Below are 23768 nucleotides of genomic sequence, written 5' to 3' on the forward strand. Positions count from 1 at the left end.
CTTATAGACTAACCGACGTATTGGAGCATGAGCTTTCGTGGGTGAATACCCACTTCATTGGATGACATGCATCCAACGAAGTGGGTATTCACCCACGAAAGCTCATGATCCAATATGTCGGTTAGTCTGTAAGGTGCCACAGGACTCTTAGTCTGGATCTGTAAAAGCAGCAAACACGGCTACCCCTCTGATACTTTGAGTTATAATGTATCTTAATTAAAACTGTCTTTAGATAGGGTTTTTCCCTCAAAAAGCATTTTATCAAAAATCCAATTTTTTTTTAATCATTTTTATCCATCCTGATCAGGGATGAGGGGTTGGGGGTGTGGGTGGGAGGGCTCTGTCTAGGGGTGTGGGCTCTGGGGTGGGGCCAGGGATGAGGAGTTTTGAATGCAATCTGCCCCAGGGCTGCGATGGGAGGGAGGGACACCTCCCCAGCCCTCTCTCGCTGCAGCAGCTCCAGGGCTGGAGTTGGGGGAGAGGCGCCTTTCCCTGCCATGGGAGTCCTGCCCTCCCCCTACTTCAATTTGCCCCCCGCCCGCCCCCTACCTCTCTCCTCTCCAATCCCCTGTGTAGTAAGAGGAGGCCCTGAGATATAAACCTTGGTATCAGAGGCCTGGTTTAAGGCCTAAGGCCTGAACTAAGGTAATGGCCAAGACTTTGCTAACGTAAAGTTAAGCTGTGAGCCAGAGGCAGGCCCTGCTCACAGAAGCTGGCAAGGAAAGGGCTGATGCTGCAGAAAGAGACTACCTAAAAAGTACTGGACACTAGATGAGAACATTCGCATACTTGTACACGCCACACAGACAACAAGGAACAGGCTAACCCATCCCAATGACAGGGGCAAAAGGGTAATATGATGGATAGAGTTGTTTTGTTCGAACCAACATGTACAAGGTGAGAGGCGGCACCTTACTACATAGAGGAGTTGTACCTTGCTACGTAGAGGGGTTGCACCTCATACGTCAGGAGTGATGTGTAACTTGTTTGTACCTGTGTATAAGAATGCATCCCTGGGGCAGTGTCTTTGTCCTGCCAAGGGGGCAGTGGAAAGTCCCGCCACTGTCTGAGCTGAGTCCATTGACCGGGGGCACATACTCGTAGTATGTCCTGTAGAGTAAGAATCTAGAGAACTATTATTGTGCTCAGTACTGCAATAAACCTGGCCCAAGTGCCTTCTTACCTTACTAGACTCTGTGGTCATTGGGGGTTCTCTTTGGGTCTGCTGTGTCAGCTGTCTTCGAAGAGCTGGGACAGCACACAGAGGGAACACACGCACACAGCCGAGTGATATCAACATTGAACAGAGCAGAGCACCACACTGGTAGCCCAGCTGACAACACCCTGTGACTGCACCCCTGTGTGGCCCTTGATAGCCTGCTGCACAGCCATGTAGCTTGGAGGGAACTTAGGACATAATTGTCTCCTCAGGGGAAAGCCTTTGAGCAGCCATTCTTAGGAAAAAGCTTAGCTTAAATAACTAAAAAACATAAAATTTAAGTAAACTCCAGGAAGTGGGTAAATTTGGATCATATTCAGAATTTATAGTCTCTTTGGAAGAAAAAGGGCACTCTACCTTACTGTAAGATTATTCTACACTTTATTCGGTATATTCTAAAAGTTTTAAGGACCATTATTCAGGTAACATTAAGTTTTAACTTGTCATTTAGCTTAATTTATTTTAACAGTTAAAACTGTTTAAAATGGATCCTTTCCACCAAACTCTAAAATCTAGAGCCCTGCAAACCAGGAAGGTACTTCAGTTAGCATAATATGAACTTGTTGTGAATCTGCTGTAAATAGATCCTAATGTATATGAAAGCTTTATATCTACTTTAAGATTCTCTTTCTCTCAAATGGGCTTTTCAGATCTGTGTAAGCGCTGTCTATTATGCCCCTCTGTCTTGGACCTCTGAGCAGATCCTTACTGTACAGAAAGAATCTGGATATTTTTTTTCATAGAAACTCATACCATGCCTGTGAGGATCTCACTGGCCTAACCAGGCTCAGTGCCACACTTCAAGTACCTATTAGCTGATGATATGAAAAATACGTTTAGTAATATACTTTAAATTATCCTATGTCTGAAATTGTACAGGAAGCATAAATGTAAAGCTAAATATCTGCACTGTGTACTATATGTAATTATTTATAAGAAATGTTTTGTGCATTTCATCTTGTTGCCCAATCTGCACTATCGGTGTCAAAATCTTAGATTTGTACAACAAAGGTAATAAAGACTTGCCTATTCCATATGACGACTAATTTCCACCTTTCTGCTCCTAATTTTTTTCTTTCTGTGCTGATATCCACAGCAATTCTTGCTATATTAGGGTGGAAAAAGAATCTTCTGACATACTGTGTAATATCTGATGACTGGTGTCATCTAAAGATTTTTCAAGAGATTGATTTAAGACATCTGTAACACTTTCTTGTTACCTAATAGTGTTTGCACTTCATCTTTCAGCTCCATGAACAAGTTACCACTAGAGTGACTACTAACAAAAGTACTATCTTGGCAAGCGTAATTGCTGCTTACAGAAGACTCTTCTCCCAACCTCCTAAAGGTAATTTATAACCTTAGCGGTGGTGAGTGAAAGAATGAGGACTACTCTCATGTTTCATTTGGCCCTATTGTTCTGAGAGACAACAGGTTCCAACATTAAATGGCCACTGATAGCAAGATGGAGCAATGCTAGGATCAGCAGACTGCACCTCCTGTTTAAGATGGAGCAAACTGCAGTTACCTTTCAGAATTTAAACTGGTCTTCAGGTTCCTGACAAGTTGCCAGTGCATCGCTCAGATAAGCAAAATTTGCATATCCCTGATTTATAACTTTGTGTATGGAGTAGAAACCTCTGCTGAATTGTTAATAAAATAGTGCTATAAATGCTTATTTTTCTGCCTGCATGAGTTGGGATCTTTATACACAAAGATCTGTCAGATACATAGTATGTATAATCTAATTTAGTGCAATTATTTAAATATGACATATATACATAAGTGGTGCTTGATAGATAGGAAGAGGGACATGTTCATGCTGTTGGTGAATCTTTGGCTAGCTTTTTCACTGGAGGCCTCAATCCTCCCCAACCCTCATTTGGAGGGTTAGTATTGAAAAAGGGGTTGGTAGTTAAAAGGCAAGATTCTTGTCCGACACTTTTTCTAGGTCTCTCTTTTTTCCAGTACCTTATTAAACACCCTTTCTGTCCTTTTCTTGTAGGGCAATTAGACTTGGGCTCAATGTTAATATACTAATAGCATAAAAACCACTTATTTTTCTTTTTACAAGTAAATATCTTCAGTCCAAATAAACCAGATATTTTCTGCTGAACATTACAATGAGTTCTTGTAGAAAGAGCCACCACTGAGATGAAGCTAATAACTTATATGATGCAGGGTGATAAGTGCGTAATATTTATGCTTATTATATTTGAGTATCCCCATTAATCTTCGTAAAAGTACCAATGGCTAGAAGTATATCAGGCACTTTTAATGTGTTCTCTTCATAGGATTTGAAAAGTATTTTCCTAATGGAAAGAAAACTAATGAATCCAAAGGATCAGCTGGAGAAACGAAAGGTACTAATAGGCTGTTCCCAGTTCAGGCTTTGCTTTGGGATACTTATTAATTCTGTTATTGTGTCACTGATATAGTCATATTAGATGTTTGCAGAAACCATGCTCCATGTTGGCTCTGAAACTGCAGACTACATTAAAACCTTTTCAGTTTCATAGGGCATATAGGCTTTGGAGTCATTTTTTGCTTCCTCTTATGCCCCTCCCAGCCTGGTATTCTAGGATACATGTTCAGTGGACATGTTTAATGGACATAATCATGTGATGTACATATGTAGATCTCTGAGCCTTTCCCAGAGCAAGTTAAAACATCTGTTCCGTGTGCAGGAAGCAACCACAGAATCACTGTTCAGAGGGTGGGGCCCCCAGGCACTAGTTGTGTGTAGGCTATTGCTTGAAGGAGAGGCTGGCAGTGTCAGTCCCATAGAGTCCTTTGCTCAGGTGTATGTGTAGGCCAGGAGATGGGGAAACCATTGGCCATAGCAACTATTTGGTTGTCATAGTGATGTATTAAGGGCCTGATTACAGGAAAATAGGCAGTAATCAGAGCCTGTTGTGAGGAGAGTAACCAGCAGTCACAAAGGCACAGTGCAGAGATTGTGAACTCCTATCCCCGTATTCTTTTCCATTGTCTTACAACTAGGATGTCAAACCAGACTCCAGATTCTGTTTTAAACACTTCCTGAACTTGAAAGAAGTAAACAATGATCTATAGGCCTAGATATCCAGGGGCGTTTTAGTCAGATGATGCTTAATGCTGGTAATGGGTACCAGATTGACAGCCCAGGAAGAGTGCTCAATTTTTTTTGCAAAATGGGGACAGAGATAGTATAATCTTCCCTACATTGCCTAGCCAATACACCTCCATGTTCTGGAGGGACCAAATCTAGGGAATTGTGTATTAAATTCTTAGAAGCTCCCAAGAGTTGTGGAATACAAATAGTGGTGCTCTACTTTGATCATGGTCATGTGATGTGGCCATCTGTTGATTAAGGAGTGGATTACGCGGACTCATGTTTGGGGGGGAAGGGAACAAAAAGAGAAAAATGTGATTCTTCAGTAGATGATATTTTGTAATTGATTTCTGAGATGCTTTGCATTTGTAAACTACAGTGCATTTTGGGTTAGTTTTGTTTTTGAGAAAAGCTTTTCTTTAATTATATTAACAGAAAATCCCTGTGTTAGTCTGAGGTTTCTGTAGGACTTGAAAATGTTGTTAATATGTCTTTTTTTTTTTTTTTTTTTCTTTGGTAGAAGCAAAGGAGACTAATGCCCAGCGACCTCCTGGGAGCAACAGTGGTGGAGGAGGAGGAGGAGGAGGAGGTGGAAAAAGAGGTGGCAAGAAAGAAGACACTGGATGGTGGGCCAGATTACAGAAGGTCTTCACTCTAAAATACATTGTTTTGTGGTACTGGCTTACCTTGTGTAAACACTGTGGTGAACCAGTGAAAGAATATGATTTTGATTCTTTGGAAGAAGTGCTTAATGTATTTATAATGAAGCTTTGAGGGTATATCGTTGGCTTTAAAAACTTCCTATTGTCAAGGGAGACTATTTTTTTTAAATTTTTTTGAGGCACTACATGGATCAATAGACCAAACTGATAATAGTTTTCATAAAGTTTGGTACATTTAATTCATGTCGGCAACACTAGTCATTTTGGCCATAGAAATACAGTTGCCATAAACACAGCTTTTGTGGAATTTTTTGACACCATTAAACTAACACCAATGATTGCAGTAATTAAGGGCAGAAACAATATTTTTCTTTTCAGTTTCTTTATTCTGTCTGTCTGACAGCACTTAGTGTGTAATCACAGTTTCTTTCTCCTGTGTAGGTCGGTCACTTCCCCTTTTGTTTGTGTGGGTCTTGTACACAGCAGTGGTGGAAAGAGGTTTAAAAAAATGGGGTGGGGGGAGTGCGGGAAGTGATTGTAAAACCACAAAAGTTGTCAGGAGGACTTGGGACAGGAGTAAATATCTGAAAACTCTTTTAATTGGTAGCTTTCAAATTTACTGTGTCCTCTTACTGTTTATGAAGTACTTTTAAGATCCTCTGATAAAAGGCATTGCTGGGGAAATGACATAGCCTTGTCTTTTGAATATAAAAAGTACAATATTTTGGCAAACTTAATTCAGTTTAGCTTGATGCACTCCTTGTTTAACCCTGGGAACAAACAGAAAATGCACATGTGATGTCTGTTCTTTAACCTTGCCCTCCCTGCACTAGAAAGACAAAAACAAATTTTGTTTTTTTCTTCTTTCCGTGTCATAGGGTGACTTTCCGTGGGATGACAAAGAGTTCCGGTTTTACTTCATGAGCAGTTCCATTTTCTGGGCTACTGTTACATATTACTTTTTCTTCAGGAACTCTGGCAGAGAAATCACTTGGAAGGATTTTGTCAATAATTACCTTTCTAAAGGAATGGTGAGTAGTAGGTATGGGGAATCATAAAATGAGAGATGGCTAGATTGGGCAACAGCATTAGCCAGATTTCTACACAAAATACTCTGAAACATAGTAACAAAGTAACTAATAAATAGGCTTGGCAGAATTTGACTCTTATTTTGTAAGTTTGACAATTGGTATCTATTTCTATTTTTAAGATTTTGTTTGTTTCTTTTAACTATTTTAAAACTTGCAGTTACAGGAAGACTAGGGTTGGGGTTAGGGCAGTGCTGACAGTGGTGCTGCAGGAGGCTCCCTGCATGACTGACACACCCGCATGAAGTGTGGGAGAGGCTGAAGTCCTGGCCTGATGAGCAGAGACCCCTGGGCTGGACTGCAAGGAGGAGGATGTGACCCCAGCTGTAGGGAAGGCCACTCTGCTGCTGAACAGTTCCTGCCCAGGGACAGCTCCCACACTCCTGTCTGGTGGCTGAGGCCATGTCTAAACTACCAGCTAAATCAGCACTGCAATACAGCGGTGTCAATTTAGCAGGTCTGGTGAAGACATGCTAGATTGATGGGAGAGCGCTCTCCCATCAGTCTGTGTACTCCACCTCCCTGAGAAGCATAAGGGAAGTCCGCGGGAGAGCATTTCCTGTCAACACAGCGCAGTGTAGACAATGCAGTAACTGGATCTAGCTATGTCGACTTAATCATGAAGTACCATAACTTTTAGATCAATTTACTACAGTGGTGCAACAATTTTCCATGTTCCATGGTAGTGTGGACCAGCCATGAGTGAACAGAGACAACTGTTCGCTGAAGGTATAAAATGCAGGGAAGGCAGTTCACCGCTCCAGGCCAATGGGGGCTGCGGGAAGCGGTGTAGCCTGAGGGATGTGCTGGCCGCCCTTCCCACTGCGCCCATTGGCCTGGGATGGCAAACTGCAGCCAGTGGGAGCCGCAATCGGCCAAACCTGCAGACGCTGGTCCAGCCCACCAGGGACTTTCTCTGAAAACGTGGCAGACCAGCTTTGAGAACCCCTGTTTTAAGAGAAATGATTGGAAAAGCACATATTGGGATTCAAGGCCAGGTATTACTTTAGATTCTAATTTAAATAGGTGACTTTATATGTTTTCTGTAATGTGGCAGAATTAAGATTATTGTAACTTAATTTTTAAGCTTCCAAACTTGTTTGGTTGAAGCTTTCAACTTTACTGTTGTACTGATGTGCTTTGTGGTTTTTTGGATTTAATTTCATTTTGAGTGTGTGAGAGGAGAAACCTATTTGATTATTTTGTGAGTTCCCACAAGTGTATGCATGTTTGACACACAAGCAATTGTTTCAGTAATTATGCAATGACATAATTATTTCTGTGTTCTTGCATGTGTACAGCTGAACATTTTATCATGTTTTGAGCCTAATTTTCAAACTAAGGTGCTCCAATAGGATGTCTTAATCTTCTATTTGGATATTCATTTTGACATCTCATAGAAGTGTAGGTCTCGAAGGAACCTCAAGAGGTCATCAAGTCCAGCCCCTTTTATGAGGCAGGATGAAGTACACCTACACCATCTCTGAAAGGTGTTTCTCTAACCTGTTCTTAACCTCCAGTGATGGGGATTCCACAACCTTTCTTGGAAGCCCTGTTCCAGTGTTTAACTATCCTTTAACATAGGTTTTCTTAATATCTAACCTAAATCTCCCTTGCTACAGATTACTTCTTGTCTTTTCTTCAGTGGACATGGAGAATAATCGATCACCATCCTTTTTAGAACAGTTCTTAAGATATTTTGAAGACTGTTATCCGGTGCCCCCTTAGTCTTCTGTTCTCAAGACTAAATATGACCAGTTTTTCAACTTTTTCTCATAGGTATGTTGGTGGGTTTTTTGTCTTTTTTAGACCTTTTATCATTTTTGTTACTCTCCTCTGGATTCTCTCCAGTTTGTCCATATCTTTCTTAAAATGTGTCACCCAGAACTGGACACAGTATTCTGGCTGAGGCCTCACCAGTGCTGAGTAGAGTGGGACAACTGTCTCCGGTATCTTACATGCAACATTCCTGTTAATACACCCCAGAATGGTATTAGCCTTTTTTGCAACTGCATCACACTGTTGACTGATATTCAATTTGTGATCCACTGTAGCCCTCAGATCCTTTTCAGCAGTAGTGCCGCCTACCCAATTACTACCCATTTTGTAGCTGTGCATTTGATTTTTTTTTTCTTCCTAAGTGTAGTACTTTGCCATTGTCTTTATTGACTTTCATCTTGTTGATTTGTCAAGGTCATTTTGAATTCTAATCCTGTCCTCCAAAGTGGTTGCAGTGCCTCTCACCTTGATGTGATACTCAGATTTTTATTCACACACACTCTTCTTTCTACTGTCCAAGTAATTAATGAAATTACAGAATAGTACCAGACCCAGGACGGACCTCTAGGGGATCCCACAAGATGTGTGCCACCCTCCCTCATCTCCACCTTGACTGTGAACTGTTGATGACTACTCATTGAATACAGTCTTTCGAACGGTTTTGCACCTACCTTATATAATTTCATCTAGACCTCTTCTGTGATGATAAAGCCTATTAGGTCCTCCAGACCTCCTTTATAATAGAGTAGTTTTTGCTGTTGATCATTTATTGAGACTTGTGTAGCTGACTGTCAATATATGAGATTTGGGCACCCTGTTTAGATGATTATATTTGAAAATTGAGCTCTCACTGTTTGTTTGCATGTCCAGTCACTGAAGTAAATGCAATTAGATATGCGTATTCCCAACTAAATGCAAATCGGTTGCCCACTAGAATGGTGCACTTAGAGTGTTTGTTTCCTGAAGAGAAGTGTTTTCCTATTTTAACATAATGAAGTCAAACTTGACACCATACATTCCTCAAAAGGATTGGGAATATGTCCAATTTGAGGCTTTCAAACAAAGCTATTTGAGTTATGAATTAGAGGTATGGCGAAGTACAACTTCTTAAGTGTGAAGCTTCACTTGCATAAATCAGAAGCAGCTCAATAGATTTTTAACTCAATTCAGGTTTTGGAATGAAAATGTTTGAAAAATGGCAAAATGTTGAAATTTAAGGCTATGTCTACACTACAAATTAGTTCGATATAACTTACGTCGCTCAGGAGTTTTGAATAATCCACACCCCTGGGCAATGTAAATTACTGACTTAAGTGTCAGTGTAGACAATGCTATGTTTGTGGGAGAGCTCTCTCGTGTCGGATTAGAACACCTCTGGTGAAGATACCACAGCAGCACAGCTGCATTGGCACAACTGTGCTGCTGTAAAGGATGTGGTATAGACATGGCCTAAGTGATTGAAAGTTATTTTTGATAGAATGGCCATCTCAGCCTTGACTGTAGCTTCTCAACTACAAAATAATTTCAATCTTAACTTTGCTGCTTCTATACATTAAAAGGAGGATATGGAATTTCACATTGTTACACCAGCGGTGAATGTTTCTGTAACATATAAAATTATCTGTAGTGCATTCTAAAAATGTTTATCCCTTTCTCTTGCAGGTGGACAGACTAGAAGTAGTGAACAAGCGCTTTGTTAGAGTGGTCTTTACCCCAGGAAAGTCTCCCATGGAGGGGGTAAATTTTAGTTTTGAATATGGATAAATGTATTACAGAAGGCAGCAGAACTCTTCACTTCAAATACAAAATTGTTGCTGCAGAAAACTTGGTCTATCTATTACCATTCTCCCCTATTTTAACTTCCATAGGATTACCTTTAATATTCTGACATTTACCTTTCATGTTCTGACTATTTTGTTTTTTTGTCTCTTCTGGTCCTTTGCCTCTGTTTATCCATGCTTTACCCTTATAAATAGCTACAATGAAGGTACATTACAAAACTAATTTAAAAATTGTTTGGTGGTAGTTCTTTCCTTCCCATGCCTACTGTCTTAGTCTGCATGCGGAGCCTTCAGAAATCTGTTTTCAGCAGCTAGTAGTTTCCTACTGTAAATAGTGCACAACATGCTGCATCATCTAGTATTGAAAATCCTTTAGTAGTACATGCATTTATCTATAAACTCATTGATTGCCCCTACCAAAAAAAATTGTATCTTAATGATTTTCCAGTCTCCACTAGCGAAGTGAAAACTAAAGAGATGGTCTGGATTTTGACTCTTTCATTGTCTTAAGAAACATAGTTCTTAGTTTGGTAAAACCCTACCTAGTTCTCCCCGGGAACATTTCACTGTAACCTGGTGAAGATGAGTGTGTAAGTCCTGGCTAAAGTGCTCCAAAGAGTAAAGTACCCAAAGACAAGCCCGAAACTTAAATAAATAAATAAATAAATAAAAATAAAAAACTTAGTGCTAATAACTATCAGTATTCCCTGTAAACTACACACACTTGTGGCAGTGACGCAACAATTTTCCATGTACCACTCATGCCACAAACTGTGCCGCTCACAACTTCCTATTTCTCTGGGGCAGGTGCTGCAGGGGCTGGACTAATGACTGAGGCTGGGTGGGGCTTTGGGGCTCATACAGGGGCAGCTCTAGGCATAGCGCTCCAAGCACGTGCCTGGGGCGGCAAGCCGCGGGGGGCACTCTGCCGGTCGCCGCTGGGTGGCAGGCAAGGTGCCTTCGGCGGCTTGCCTACGGAGGGTCCATTAGTCCCGCGGCTTCAGTGGACCTCCCACAGGCATGCCTGCAAAGGGTCCGCTGGTCCCGCAGCTTCGGTGGACCCACCAAAGCCGCGGGACCAGCGGACCCTCCGTGCTTGGGGCGGCAAAATGTCTAGAGCTGCCCCTGGGCTCATAAGAGCAGAGGCGAGAGTTGGAGGGGCTGTAGTGGCTGCAGCAGGGACTGGGATCGGTGAGGGAGCAAGTAGGATATGGGGTGATTGGTGAGGGCCAAGAAAGCCACCTTTGCGAGAGAGAGAGAAACTTCTGAGACCCCTTTCCAGTTTCCTCCACCACCGTTGAGAGTCATCTGCTCCCCTCAGTCCCACTGCAGAGCACTCACTCGTCTCTTCCTCTTATCCCTGACACCCCGACTGTCCCCCACTCCCTATGTACCCACCCTGACTCCTCTTCCTATCCCTGACATCCCCCACAGCCCCATTTCAATCTGTTTCTTATGTGCAACACCCACATGAGGGGGGGTAAGTTTGCCCAAAGACTAAAATCTAGTGCTCAGAGGAGTTTGTGGCCCATGCAGCAGAAAAAAAACTTAGAGGGAATGTTGATAACTATTGAAATGTTTGGGTTTGGACGACAGCACTGATCATTTCAGACATGCTTAATGTTAAGCAAGCTGGATGACATTACCACTGGCCATATCCCTAAAACATCATTCCATATTTTTAAGACATTATATGGTTGTCACTTCTTCTATTTTTAGACTGTACCCAAGGAGCTTCTTTTCCAGACTTATCAGCTTTTGCTGAATCAATGTCTGGAAGTCCCTCCAGGGTAAAATGAAATATGCAACAGTTATTTCATCAGTGAAGCTAATGTGATTTACTGCTCAGATTTGTTTGTACACTTACTCTTTAACCTATAAACCATGATTTGCCGTGGTTTCTTAACCGGTTAATGGTTAGGGTTACAATTTTATGCAATAGCGGGTTTTCAGGGCTAGTCATGGTGAAAGAGAAATCATAGAAACATGTTTCTTAAAATAAAAAATCTAGTCTCAGCATTGTTTCAAACCTGAGTGTGGTGTTTTTAACAAGAACGGTGCACTAACTGTTAAGAATTGTGATAAAAGTGAACAGTTGAGGTGCCATAGCAAGCCAAATTTTGTAACTTTTCTTTTCAAACGTGAGAGTGAGGAGCCTCGTTCCTTTTCAGGAGAAATAGTGGCCATTGTATATTTGTGGCCATTGCATATGACCAAGTGGCCATTGTATATTTGCTGGGCTCTTGCTCTCCCTCTGCCTCATAGGCAGCCCTGGATTTCCCTTTGAAGATTTTAATGTCTGTCCTATTGGGCTCATTGAATTAATCCTCTTTTTAAAAAGTAAAAAAAAAAAGTCAGAATTTAAGCCCGTTTACAGTGCATGAAAATCCTGGCATATATGACTTCTGTGATTGTAATGACCAAAGTCAAGCCTAAGTAATGGTCCTCCAATAACAATTTGGGTGATATGAGTTTCCATAAATGTACCTACTAAATCTAAACTCATTCTATTCTGCAGTAAATATAAATTATAGTTTTGTAAACTAAAGTAAACATTTCAGTTGTGAAACAGTGAATCAGTCCTTTAGTCTGAGATTAGGCCATTGATTTTCGTGTCTGTTTTTTATCTTTAGATAGATTGTGATGAGGCTGAAACAAATTATTCATCTTGTGGTGATCATAATTTTGTTCTTTTATAGCAATATGTCTGGTTTAATATTGGTAGTGTGGACACTTTTGAGCGGAATCTGGAAACTGCACAGCTAGAGTTTGGAATAGAAGGGGAGAACAGATTACCTGTAGTCTACTCAGCAGAAAGTGATGGGTAAGAAGCTGTTTAAACTAGATATGTTGATAAACCTTTTCTTTCCCAGTGGAATAATAGGGTTGTCCTGTATGCATGTCATGGCACACTAGATGGCAGTATTATGAAACACTCACTCTGCTTTGACCTTTGGTTGTGTTCAATATGCTGTACATATGACAATTAATTACTTAACTTTATTCAAAATCTTCATCTCATGTAAGCTTTCCCAAGCTTAGCTTCTCATTATATAATATGTATCTGTTTCTGTGCATCCACAGGTGACCCCGCTTATCCCCTTAAATAGGCAAACTTAATTTGTTTGCAGCACCTGTGTTACCCAAATAAAGAGGAGTGGCTCCAAAACAGAAATTACATTCTTTGCGTTTATCTTCTCTGGCTTCATTTTTCTGACCTGTCTTTAGCACAGATCACAACTGCTCCCCTTGTTAAGGGTGTGTGTCCTGGGCTCTGAATGGCTCAGGTGTATGGGTAAATAGGGATTTTTACCTCAGAAATTTGGTTTCATTCTGGTCCAGGTGAGCAGTTATAGAAAGAGTGATTGCTGTTGAGCTATGTAAAATTAGTTTGGCCTGTCAGGAATTGCATCTCCTGGGGTATGCTACTCCCAGGGGCTTCTTGACTCCTTGAGGAGAAATAAACCGGTTGTGGCCTCTTGACAAGCTGTAGATAGCAGATGGCTCACTGCTGCCAGGCACTTCGCTGCTGCCTCTCCATATATGCATGTTCTTTCAATGTCTGTTTGTCACTGGTGCCACTGTCTGGGTATGCATATTTTTTCTCCCTCTGTACTAGGTAGTGATACGCTGTGTTGTTCCTTGTTTTCTCTATGGCAACAGGAAAGATGGTCCAGTGTTTAGCCTGAACTCCAGAGCCCTGGGTTCAATTTGCTGATTCTCCACAGGCTGCCTGTGAGACTTAGAGCCAAGTCACTTAACCCTTGTTTTCATTGCTAAAATGGTGCATTTTTTGTACCTTGGGGTAACTAGTGCATGAGCTATTCCCAGGTAAAAATTTAGTGAGGACAAGACACTTTTATTGTACCACAAGGTCAGCACTATACCCCTGCCTGAGGTTGACCTCGCCTAATTAATCTCACAGTAAAACTCAGTACATTGTCTTCACTGTGTTTTCAGTGGGGATTGCTCACACGTATTAGTTATTCTGAGGTAAAAATACACTTTTCTTAGTAGTTAAAATGCAAGGCTTTATATGTTTGTGTGCTTCAATCCTCATCAGTGAAATGGAAATAATAGTACTTCCCAGGGATATTGTAAAGATAAATGCATTAAAGATTGTTAGGATACTATGGAAATGGGGATATCTAAGTACCAGAGGTACCTAGCTTGCAGAGCACTGTGCTGAGGCAGAATGAACAGTGATGGTGGAAGGGGTATGTCAGACTATGGGAAGCATGGGTATGGGGAAGGGTTATACTGGAACTGAATGAGGAAGGAAGAAAGGAGTAGAAGACAGTGAAATAACAGCAAGAGCAAAAAAGCAGTATTAGAGAAAATGAGCGGGAGTGGGGGGGGGGGGGGGGGGGGCTTGAAGGGAAAATGATGCCTGCAAGAGGAATTCCAGCATAAAGGTTGGGAGCTGTTGTTTTAGGACTGTTGATCATAACTGACAGACTCATTAGCAGAGAAAGTTTTAATGAGCATGGACACTGAGCTGCTTCTCTCTTCTAGGTGGTCTTCTGATAAAATATTGAGGCATATTGTCATTTCCCATTGTGCTTGTTACAAGGATAAGTAGATGACTTCAGTTTCCAGTTCTGACACTTGTCACTAATCAGATGCTTAGGAGTATTTCACTGTTTGTTTAAATGCTGTTTGACAGTTGTCTGATTTTTTTTTTTTAAGGGCTTTAATTCAAATACATTTCAATCCACATCTTTAAATGTTGATTCTTTGTGATCATGATCACAGAAAAGGGGGCTCTGTCGAATCTGTTTATGGATTCTCTAGTTTAGTATCTGTTCCCATATTTCCCTTTAACCCTGTTATGCATTGTATGCACTGCCTTTAACTTAGTCTACAGATTACTAGAACATAAATTCTGAATAACCTCTAAGATCCATAATGGAAATTAACTTTTGTATGCATTGTAATATACAGTAGCAACTCTTTACTAATGTGTGATTACTTTTTCCTCTCTCTCCTCAGCTCGTTTCTTCTGAGCATGCTGCCCACAGTCCTTATAGTTGGCTTCTTATTGTACACGTTAAGACGAGGGCCCGCTGGTATGGGTCGAACAGGGCGAGGAATGGGTGGACTCTTCAGCGTAGGTGAAACTACAGCCAAGGTCTTAAAGGATGAAATAGATGTAAAGTTCAAAGATGTAGCTGGCTGTGAAGAGGCCAAATTAGAAATAATGGAGTTTGTTAACTTTCTGAAAAACCCAAAGCAATATCAGGATCTAGGAGCAAAAATCCCTAAGGTAAGGGAACAATAGCTAAGAAGATGAGGGAGATGTAACACTTATTTTAAACAGTACTTTGTGAATGTTCTTCCTCTCCTCATTTAAAATTATTTCAACTACAAAGCTATTCTGTAGGTACTTTGAATCAGAATAGTAATCTTTAAAGTAGATGGTGCTTTCCAACTCTTGTCTTCTGACAAAGAATCTGAAGAAAAGCCAGTATGAAGAGCCAACAGTGTGCATTGCTACAAGGCTGTCCCTGTCCTGAGGGGCATACTCTAATTTCATGTTGGCCAAAACCAGAGAACAAGAGAGAGAATTTACGGACTATAGTATATAACCCATTGTTGTAAAGCTGCCTATTTTTTCACCCAGACCCAATCTTACACCTGGCATATTTAAGTTAATATTTTTCAAAATTTTGGCCAAAATGCTTTGAATTTACTACTTGCACTAAATCTGTTTTCAAAATCAGGCATCATATTGTCATTTGTTTTAATCTCTCATATGCTGGTTTAACACCAGTATAATTCCAGTGAGTTTGTGAGATCGGAATCAGGCGTACAGCCTCCTAAACTTAATTCTTCATCCCATTCTAGACGTCTTGAATTGAATTGGACTGATTAAGTATCATAACATTAATTGGAGAATATATTCTGATAGAAATGTTATAACAAATATACTTTCTTTGAAAAAAGCTAATTATGCTCCTTTTTGCAGGGGGCCATTCTGACGGGTCCTCCAGGCACTGGGAAAACACTTCTAGCTAAAGCTACAGCAGGGGAAGCCAATGTTCCTTTCATTACAGTGAATGGCTCCGAGTTCTTAGAGATGTTTGTCGGTGTGGGTCCAGCTAGAGTAAGTCTTTGGCCTTGCTCTGTTGTTGCAGCGTCAGTTGTTAAAAAGACGCTGTCAAGGTTGGTAGGCCAAAAGTTTGATATACCTTAAGTTAGTCATCTGTTCAATATCCTACTAATTACTTCAGGGGTTTCTCTTTAAATGATAGCCACAAAGTTATCTTACTTAAAAAAAAAAACAAAAAAAAACAGTGCAGTTATTCTCCAGTTGCAGGCCACCATGTGCTTGTTACTTTTTACCTTTGCTGTGTTTGCATAAATTGGTACTAAATAAACTCTCATAATTCTGTTCTGATGTGCATATAAATTGTGACTGCAGCCTTGGCAATGTTTCCTCCCTCTCTAAATTTTTATCATCATTTCTCTGAGACCTTGGGCCCTTTTTAATTGTCTGTTTGTTCAGAAATTTGTCTAGGTCTTAAAAATTTTGCTTCTAGCTGAAAAATGAGCTAGAAAGACTTCGTCCAAAAGTTGTGTATTAAACTTGTTTGGCCGTTTTAAATTAACGGAAGGTTAAAAACATTACAGTTTGCAAACATCCATAACGAACCAATGAATTGGGATTAAAAGTTTAATGTATAGCTCATCATTAGACAGTGTCCAACCCTGAGATTTGAGCAGTTTCAATAGAGCTTTCAGACATAATTGCAACATAAGTTTGTTCATCCCTAACATGATTTTGTAGCTGTATTACTGATAGAAGTGCTGCTTGTGTTGAGTTTTTTGGGTGAGGTGGATACCTGGTAACTAGAACTGCATTAAGACCATTAACTTAATATAGACTAATAGCTTTGACCTATACATGCTTACTTTCTTGTATCAATAGATTAAAAAAAATATTACCAGCCCCACCTGTGTTAAGGTTGCTCAACGCTTCCCATTATAAGTGACTGAGAATAGGGTCTTAGAACTTTATCGAGCTCTAATTAGTTAGGCTGAAATTTTTCATGCTGCGTGTCTGCATTGGCTGAAATCTTACAGAAAACTTCAGCCAAAACAGTTCAGCCATTTCTGATTTCAAGACTAGAGAAGAATACATAATTTTGCCCACGTGAAAAATTTCTCCTGATTCTTTTGGGGGCTGGGGAAATGCCTAGCATCCTCCCATTCTTTGGAGCAGAGACATAAAATTTGGCAGAGTGAGATGTCTTATGAGTCTGGGATGTGCCTTTTGTGAAGTCCCTGTGAAAAATGCACCCAAACTTGGACAATATATATAAGCCTTCAAAAAAAAAATGCAGTTCAGAGAATTTAGCTATTAAATCTCTACTGAACTGAAGATTCAATACACATTTAGCATGCTTAATCCTCTCTCAGCTGCTAGTGCTGACCAGACTTGCACATGTGCCATCCACACAGAATGAGAATACTCTGTCCCCCCCACACACACTCCAGTCACAGGGAGAATATGTATATACTTTTCCCCACAGAGCGATGAAGTATGCTCCAGACCAGGGGTTTGGCAGCTCGGAAGGACATTCCCTTTAATGTCCGCTCCAGCCTTGGCACTAGAACTCTGAGCAGGGGCCTGTTTCTCTGTCTTCTCAGTTATACCCCTGAGCCCTGCTAAAATCCAGGCAACATGGAGAGGAAAGCTGCCTGATTCAACTGCAGAGGGCACAAAATCAGGACTGGAAGAGGGAAAGGAGTAGATTGGAGCTAGGGGACTGAATTGGAACGGTAGACTGGGACTGGTTGAGCAAGGGGACTGGGATGAGGGGGCACGTGCTGAGGGAGGCTGGTACTGGAAGCCATTAAAGGAAGGAGGTGTGAAGGAGACTGAAAGCCTGTTGGTTTGGCAGGGGATGATGACACTGATACAGGATCTGGAGTTGGGGAGACATTGGGATTGGCTGGACATGGGAACTAGGAACCAGGGAGGAGATTGGGGGCAGGGCAGAGGAGACACAAATTGGACAAGGAGCTAGGATGGGGTAGGGAGAACTTGGACAACTGTGCTTAGAGACTGGGACTAAGTCGGGGAAAGATGGAAAGAAGCAGATTGTACAACAAGCCTGCTGAGGGAGAGTGGGACTGGGAGCTAGTGCTGGGGAAGGAACAGACTGGCTGGATGAGAAGACAGTAGGAGGGAGCTAGGACAGACAGAGCAAAGATACTAGGTACAGGAAGGTAGGGGTGGATGAAAACAGCATCTGGTTGGACAAGGGTAAATGGGACTAAGACAAGGAGCCAGAAGTGAGGAAGACACAGGACTGAGACATAGAGAGTTTGGAGGGGACGGAGCAAGAGGGATGAAGACTGGGGGAATGGGCAGAAGTCTTCCTAGTAGAGAGCACTTCTCTCCAGAACCTGGAATGGAACCTTAGATTCCAGAGTCTCACCATTCTTCTCGTCAGAAAATATTGAGTGAAACCCACTGACAAATGGCTTCATCCTCCTCTAGTGCTGGTTCATATAAAGGATGACAATTTACCACTGCTAACAGTTATTGTTGGCTCAAGTGGCAGAGGTCTGTGCTGTGCACCTAAAGGTATCAACCCTGCTGAAGATCCATGTGAGTGACAGTATGAGGCCAGATGATGGAATTTCTGATTTTCAGTTTGCTTTTTTAAAATCCTACAAAATTATGGATTAAAAAAGAAAATTGTTAAAAGAACATTATTAAGGTTGCTACATCAAGCACTCTAAATGAAGAAACACTAGAATTAAGATTACCTGTATAGTCTTAATTCAGCCCCCTTGTGTATGTGCATTACAATATAATCTTTAATTACACGATTGCATGTTTTTTTTCCACAGGATGTCTGCCTCATTTGTTACACTGTGTGGAAGGTGCTTGATTAATGAATAGCTGTTCAGTATATTATTTTATTCTGGTTGTTCTATCTGGCCCCAGGCCTTATTTACTGCACACTATTCAAACCTTGCTTTGAATATAGAATTTAATTTCCTTATCAATTTTTCTATGATGCTCCTATGTATGGCATCAGAATGCCTTCACGTTAATTAATCTTCACAAAACCCCTGCAAGGAGAGGAAATGGTATTATCCCTGTTTTCTTGATGAGCTGAGGCACAGAGTTAGTCAAGTTTCTAGTAATCTGGGGTGCCAAATTTGAGACAACTAGGACTCAAGTTTTCAGTCTTCAGCAGTATATAACATTTGTATATTCAAGTACAGTTCCTGTTGATTTCAGTTTCAACACTTCTGCAAATCAGGTCTCAGGGTCTCAAGTTGGGCACCTAGAGAATGAGGAACAATTAATTAGTGATCACTTGTGGAGAAGTTTGGTTTAAATGATTTTCTTAGCATCACACAGGAACTCTGGCAGAGACAGGGATAAAATCAGTTTTCCAGGGCACAATGAGTCCATCCTTTCTGCAATGCCCTGCCTTACTTATTACAAATCTGTTATCTTCAACAAATGAGGTGGAGGTCCTGCAGACAGGACTCCTTTATAAAAGCAACCCTGATTCATCACCAGAGCAAGTCCATCCTGTTCACTGGAGGAAGAAAAAAGTGATCATGTAATTTAAAACCATATCATAATATGTATGCACAAAGGCACTCAACTTTCATTCTGGCACTTCCTAACTTTTGAGTGCTTAACTTTGCAACCATAATGTTAACATAGTTTTGTGTATAACAAACAATTGTTTTGTCCAAAACTCATTTCTCATTGCACCACCTTTTGCCTTTTTGGGGTATGCCTTTATTTTACAGCTTTAGTAACATGAGTAATAAAGCTGTGAAGCTGGACTATATTGGCAAATAGATCTCCATAGACCCTTGTGTAAGCTTTCTCTTGGATTGGTTTATTCTCATGCCTTCTCCTTTGCTGTTCTTCCCTGTTAGTGCCCTTTGTCTTTTTGGGGTTTTTTTCTCTTGCTGACTTGGCTCTAATGAGACCCTCAGGGTCTGATTAGTATGGTGAGACAGCAGAATACCTCCATAGGGCCGCACAGCATCCAAAAGCATGACATTCTGTCTCATTGGCTACAACCTTTCCAACTGGATATGATAGTTAATACCTTTGCTTAATTAAACCATAACTTCAAGTATAGCCGGCATATAGGTTTTCCAAGAGAGAAATGTACTGAAAGGTAGAGGTAGGAATAAAGTGTTTGCAAGTGAGGGAACCCAGAAAATGATACATTCAAAATTTCATGTCATGTCCCATTTCTTCTTAAATGACCTATAACTCTAACCAATTATTTTCAAACTTTTGGAGAAAAATTTTCCTGTGGCTTCACATTATATTTGCTTACTTCTAGGCCAGTTCCTAGACAATGTAATGGGGATAGGGTGGGACTAAAATATAGGTATTATAATTTAACGTGGCTACAGTTTAAGTATGATCATGGCCCTAATGTCTATTACTAGTGATAGTGTATTGAGAGATTACAGTCTGAGTTTGTAGGACTGAACTTTAGAAAACTATGTCTTTATCCTGCAATGAGTTCTGTATGGGTTGGACAGTTATCCAACTTGTAAACCAAAAATATTTTGATTTGTAAACCATGGAGAGATTTAATTGGTACCCACAATGCAATTGTTAAAGTTACTGTTGAGGATAGAACAGCACTTTAATCGTGCAAGTACAACAGTCAGCGTTTGTTTTTCTTTTTATTTAAAAATGTAACTCTCTGGTCTGGTACATTTTCCTAAAACAATCTCTGCAACCCAAGAATGTATGAAAGACAAGTTTCCTCTTGCATTACTGCCTTTGAGTCTTGCAGTATTGTGGCTTCATTGTAGTCTTCCATTCCTTGCCATTTGGGCTATAGGCTCTTGTTTTGAACATTTAACAGTGAGATTAGCTGGAATCTTAAAAGCCAGTGATGTGATACTGTGATATGACACTGATCTTGGGTATTTTTGTGACTAGATGATTGAAAATAACTGAGGTATTGCCTTCTCTTTTTAAGGTCCGTGATTTATTTGCTCTGGCCCGTAAAAACGCCCCTTGCATTCTCTTCATTGATGAAATAGATGCAGTAGGAAGGAAGAGAGGACGGGGAAACTTTGGAGGGCAAAGTGAACAAGAAAACACACTCAACCAACTTCTAGTAGAAATGGATGGTAACTATTTAGTTTTAATAATGGGTTATAAGAGTAAGACGGATGTATCTTGATTATTTTGTAATGGAATGAGATAAATATAATATTGGTCATGGACAAAAATGTTTTTATAGATGTGGGTGCAGAAGGAAGAGAAAATGAAATAATGCATTAGCTGTTCACATCTATAAATCTTAGCTAAAATCCTGGTCAGCTATAAGTAAAATGAATATAATGACATGCTTTTCCCCATTTATTTAAATTAAAGAGAGAGCATTTGGTTTGGGGTACACTGAGGTCTTCACTTAAAAGTGTTCAGGAAATAGAGTAGAGATTCTGCACTTGAGGTTTGTTTCCTTGGCAGATTTGTGTGGAAAAGTCTTTGCTCAGGACTAGTCCATCTCTAGTCAATGTTACTAATCCCAGAATTTCATTAGCATTATATTCACTGTCAAACATGTAGAATAAACTATATCTTAATACAGTGACTTACCCAAGGCAGAACCCAAGACACCTCCCCATTTTTTAACAAGTTGTGAGAATCCAGACATTTTCTAAGGTATTTGCAGTATCACTACCTTAGACCTTTAGTGGATTACTGTATAGTGAAGCAGTTCTCAAACTTTAGTAACCTGAGAACCCCCATTTTGATTTAAAAAATTTTTGCAGACCCCCTAAGCCAGTTTCTAATTTTCCCCAGGGGCACTCAGCCTCAGGCTTCGCCTCTATTCCACTCCACCCCTGCCCTTCCTCTTCCCCACGTCTTTCCTCCTGCTCCCCCAAGTGCACCCTGTCCGTGCTCCTCCGCCTTCCACTCGCCGCAGAACAGCTGTTCTGCGGCATGCAGGAGGCACTGAGAGGGAGGAGGAGGAGTTGATCAGTGGGGCTGGTGGTCCCAGACGTGATTTGCAGACCCCCTGAAGTACCCTCATGGACCCCTGGGGTCTGCGGACCCCAGTTTGAGAGCCACTGGTATAATGGTTAGGTTTAAAAAATACTTCTTTCTAATGCACTGAGTCTCTTTGGCTTACAGAGATGCAGTAGTTCTGTAAAGTGGACAGTCTAAACTACTTTCTGCTACATCAGATTATTATTTTTTATTAATGAATGGTGATCATGTGGTAGTAAATATTGTTTACCCACTTCATGGTTCTTTTCTGTGTTTGTTTTTTGGACAGGATTTAACACTACCACAAATGTAGTCATTTTGGCAGGCACCAATAGACCAGATATCTTAGATCCTGCGCTAATGAGACCAGGGCGCTTTGATAGACAGATCTACATTGGTAAGATTATCTATATCTTAGCCTATATGAGTGTGTTCCTACAAACACTTGGGCACATAAGTATTCCCACAAATCATCAGAACTATTCCCATGCCTAACTGTTTATTTTTTTAATAGGAAGACATATGTTTGTTATCTATTAAATACAAAAATTTCTTTTTAACCCCTTAAAGGACCTCCAGATATAAAGGGAAGAGCATCTATTTTCAAAGTTCACCTCAGGCCCCTGAAACTAGAAAGCATCATAGATAAAGATAACCTGGCAAGAAAACTTGCATCACTAACTCCTGGGTTTTCGGGTAAGTGAATTATAAAGCCATACTTGCCCTAAATACAATAAGCTCATTACATCAGCTGTACCAGCTATCGGGACTGCCTATACTGTTTTCTTTCCTTCCTCACTCTCCTACATCTTTACTTTTCTGAATGGCTAATAATTTTTAGGTTCAGTATGAAATTCTCCCTCTGTTACATCATTGTGACAGATCCAGATGGCAATTTCCTCCACCCTCTACCAAAAAAAGTCACCTAATTCTCACTACTACTGAAACTGGTTTTTTGGTTTTTTTAATTAATACATTCATTTGGATGTTCTTTTTTCTGACTCTAAATGTTAGTGGGGTAAAAACCCATGCATAATGTATTATATTTTGTACCCCAGCAGAAAGTTTTTAGTTAAAATCAAATGTCATGATTTTTTCTCAGATATTGAAGCATGCTTCCTAGTAATGGGTTTTGCAAATTTTAATCACTGTTCTAATCCAGCCCAAGTCTGTATTGACCAAAAGTTATTGCCATCTGACAGTGGTGGTCTATATAAAACGTTGTCTCTATGTTGCTGTATTTGTCTTCAACACTGTACCACCACTACAGTTGTCGTCGTTTTGTGTCATTATATGGAGTCTCTGTAGACATACCAATGATTGAATGGCTTGAAACCAGAGCTGTCCATATGTTCTTACAAGAGATCATTCCCAAGCAAGGTTTGAGATGCATTGGGCCCATACGGGGAAAGCTTCACTGTTGCTGCCCATTCTGTACCTGGTCTGTAGCTAGATAACAGACTTTAGGATATAGGACTTACTAGTTGAGTACTTCACAAACAATAAATTCCTCTTAATAATCGATTTTAAAGAATTGGGTCCATTAATCTTACTGAATATATTTATACAGCATAATATATTCAGTGGCACTCTAGTTCTTTAACATATATTTAATATGAGTCACCGTTAAAAACAGATTTTTCTGTAGGAATTAAAACCATTTTCTCAAGCTTTATTCTGACATTTGTTTTATCGGGATGCTTCAGTCACTTAGCCAAGCACCAGACTATTTTCATCCTGTTAGTGCTAAAGAAATCAGTTCTGTAGTTGGAAATGACACTGCACATCCTCTGCCTTGGTTTTTAGGTGCTGACATTGCTAATGTTTGTAATGAAGCTGCTTTGATCGCTGCAAGACACCTTTCAGATGCCATAAACCAAAAGCACTTTGAGCAAGCGATTGAACGAGTAATAGGAGGTGAGAGAATAGAATGGATCATTGGTCAACAAGGGAAAAGAGTGGGAGAAGTTTTCTATTTAAATGCTGTAGTTCAGGTCTATTTCAGATATTTTGAAAAATAAGTCTTTAGTTTTGCACTAACGGTTAATGTTGTATCTTAAGATTTTAAAAGAACTGGCATCACATGTTAAAACGTTCCTCTGCCTCACTGATTCTCCATTCCATTACAA

The 23768-nt window shown here is 40.4% G+C and overlaps 1 protein-coding gene across 6 annotated transcripts in view; it reads left to right on the plus strand.

The window, feature by feature from the left end:
• The window catches only part of AFG3L2 (AFG3 like matrix AAA peptidase subunit 2), a 46410-nt gene that overhangs the window by 9518 nt on the left and 13124 nt on the right, over positions 1 to 23768 (plus strand). For 2 of the 6 annotated variants that reach the window (XM_050938802.1, XM_050938804.1), the window contains exons 2-13: positions 2468 to 2567; positions 3514 to 3582; positions 4834 to 4958; positions 5854 to 6006; positions 9505 to 9579; positions 12323 to 12447; positions 14616 to 14889; positions 15592 to 15729; positions 20618 to 20771; positions 21929 to 22036; positions 22210 to 22335; positions 23446 to 23556. In XM_050938802.1, the coding sequence (XP_050794759.1) occupies positions 2468 to 2567; positions 3514 to 3582; positions 4834 to 4958; positions 5854 to 6006; positions 9505 to 9579; positions 12323 to 12447; positions 14616 to 14889; positions 15592 to 15729; positions 20618 to 20771; positions 21929 to 22036; positions 22210 to 22335; positions 23446 to 23556 (1558 nt within the window). The remainder of the gene's footprint in view (positions 1 to 2467; positions 2568 to 3513; positions 3583 to 4833; positions 4959 to 5853; positions 6007 to 9504; positions 9580 to 12322; positions 12448 to 14615; positions 14890 to 15591; positions 15730 to 20617; positions 20772 to 21928; positions 22037 to 22209; positions 22336 to 23445; positions 23557 to 23768) is intronic. The other 4 variants (XM_050938806.1, XM_050938803.1, XM_050938805.1 and 1 more) reach the window with 4 other exon arrangements.

The sequence above is a fragment of the Gopherus flavomarginatus genome, chromosome 2 (genome assembly GCF_025201925.1).
Source record: "Gopherus flavomarginatus isolate rGopFla2 chromosome 2, rGopFla2.mat.asm, whole genome shotgun sequence".
Lineage (NCBI taxonomy): Eukaryota > Metazoa > Chordata > Testudines > Testudinidae > Gopherus > Gopherus flavomarginatus.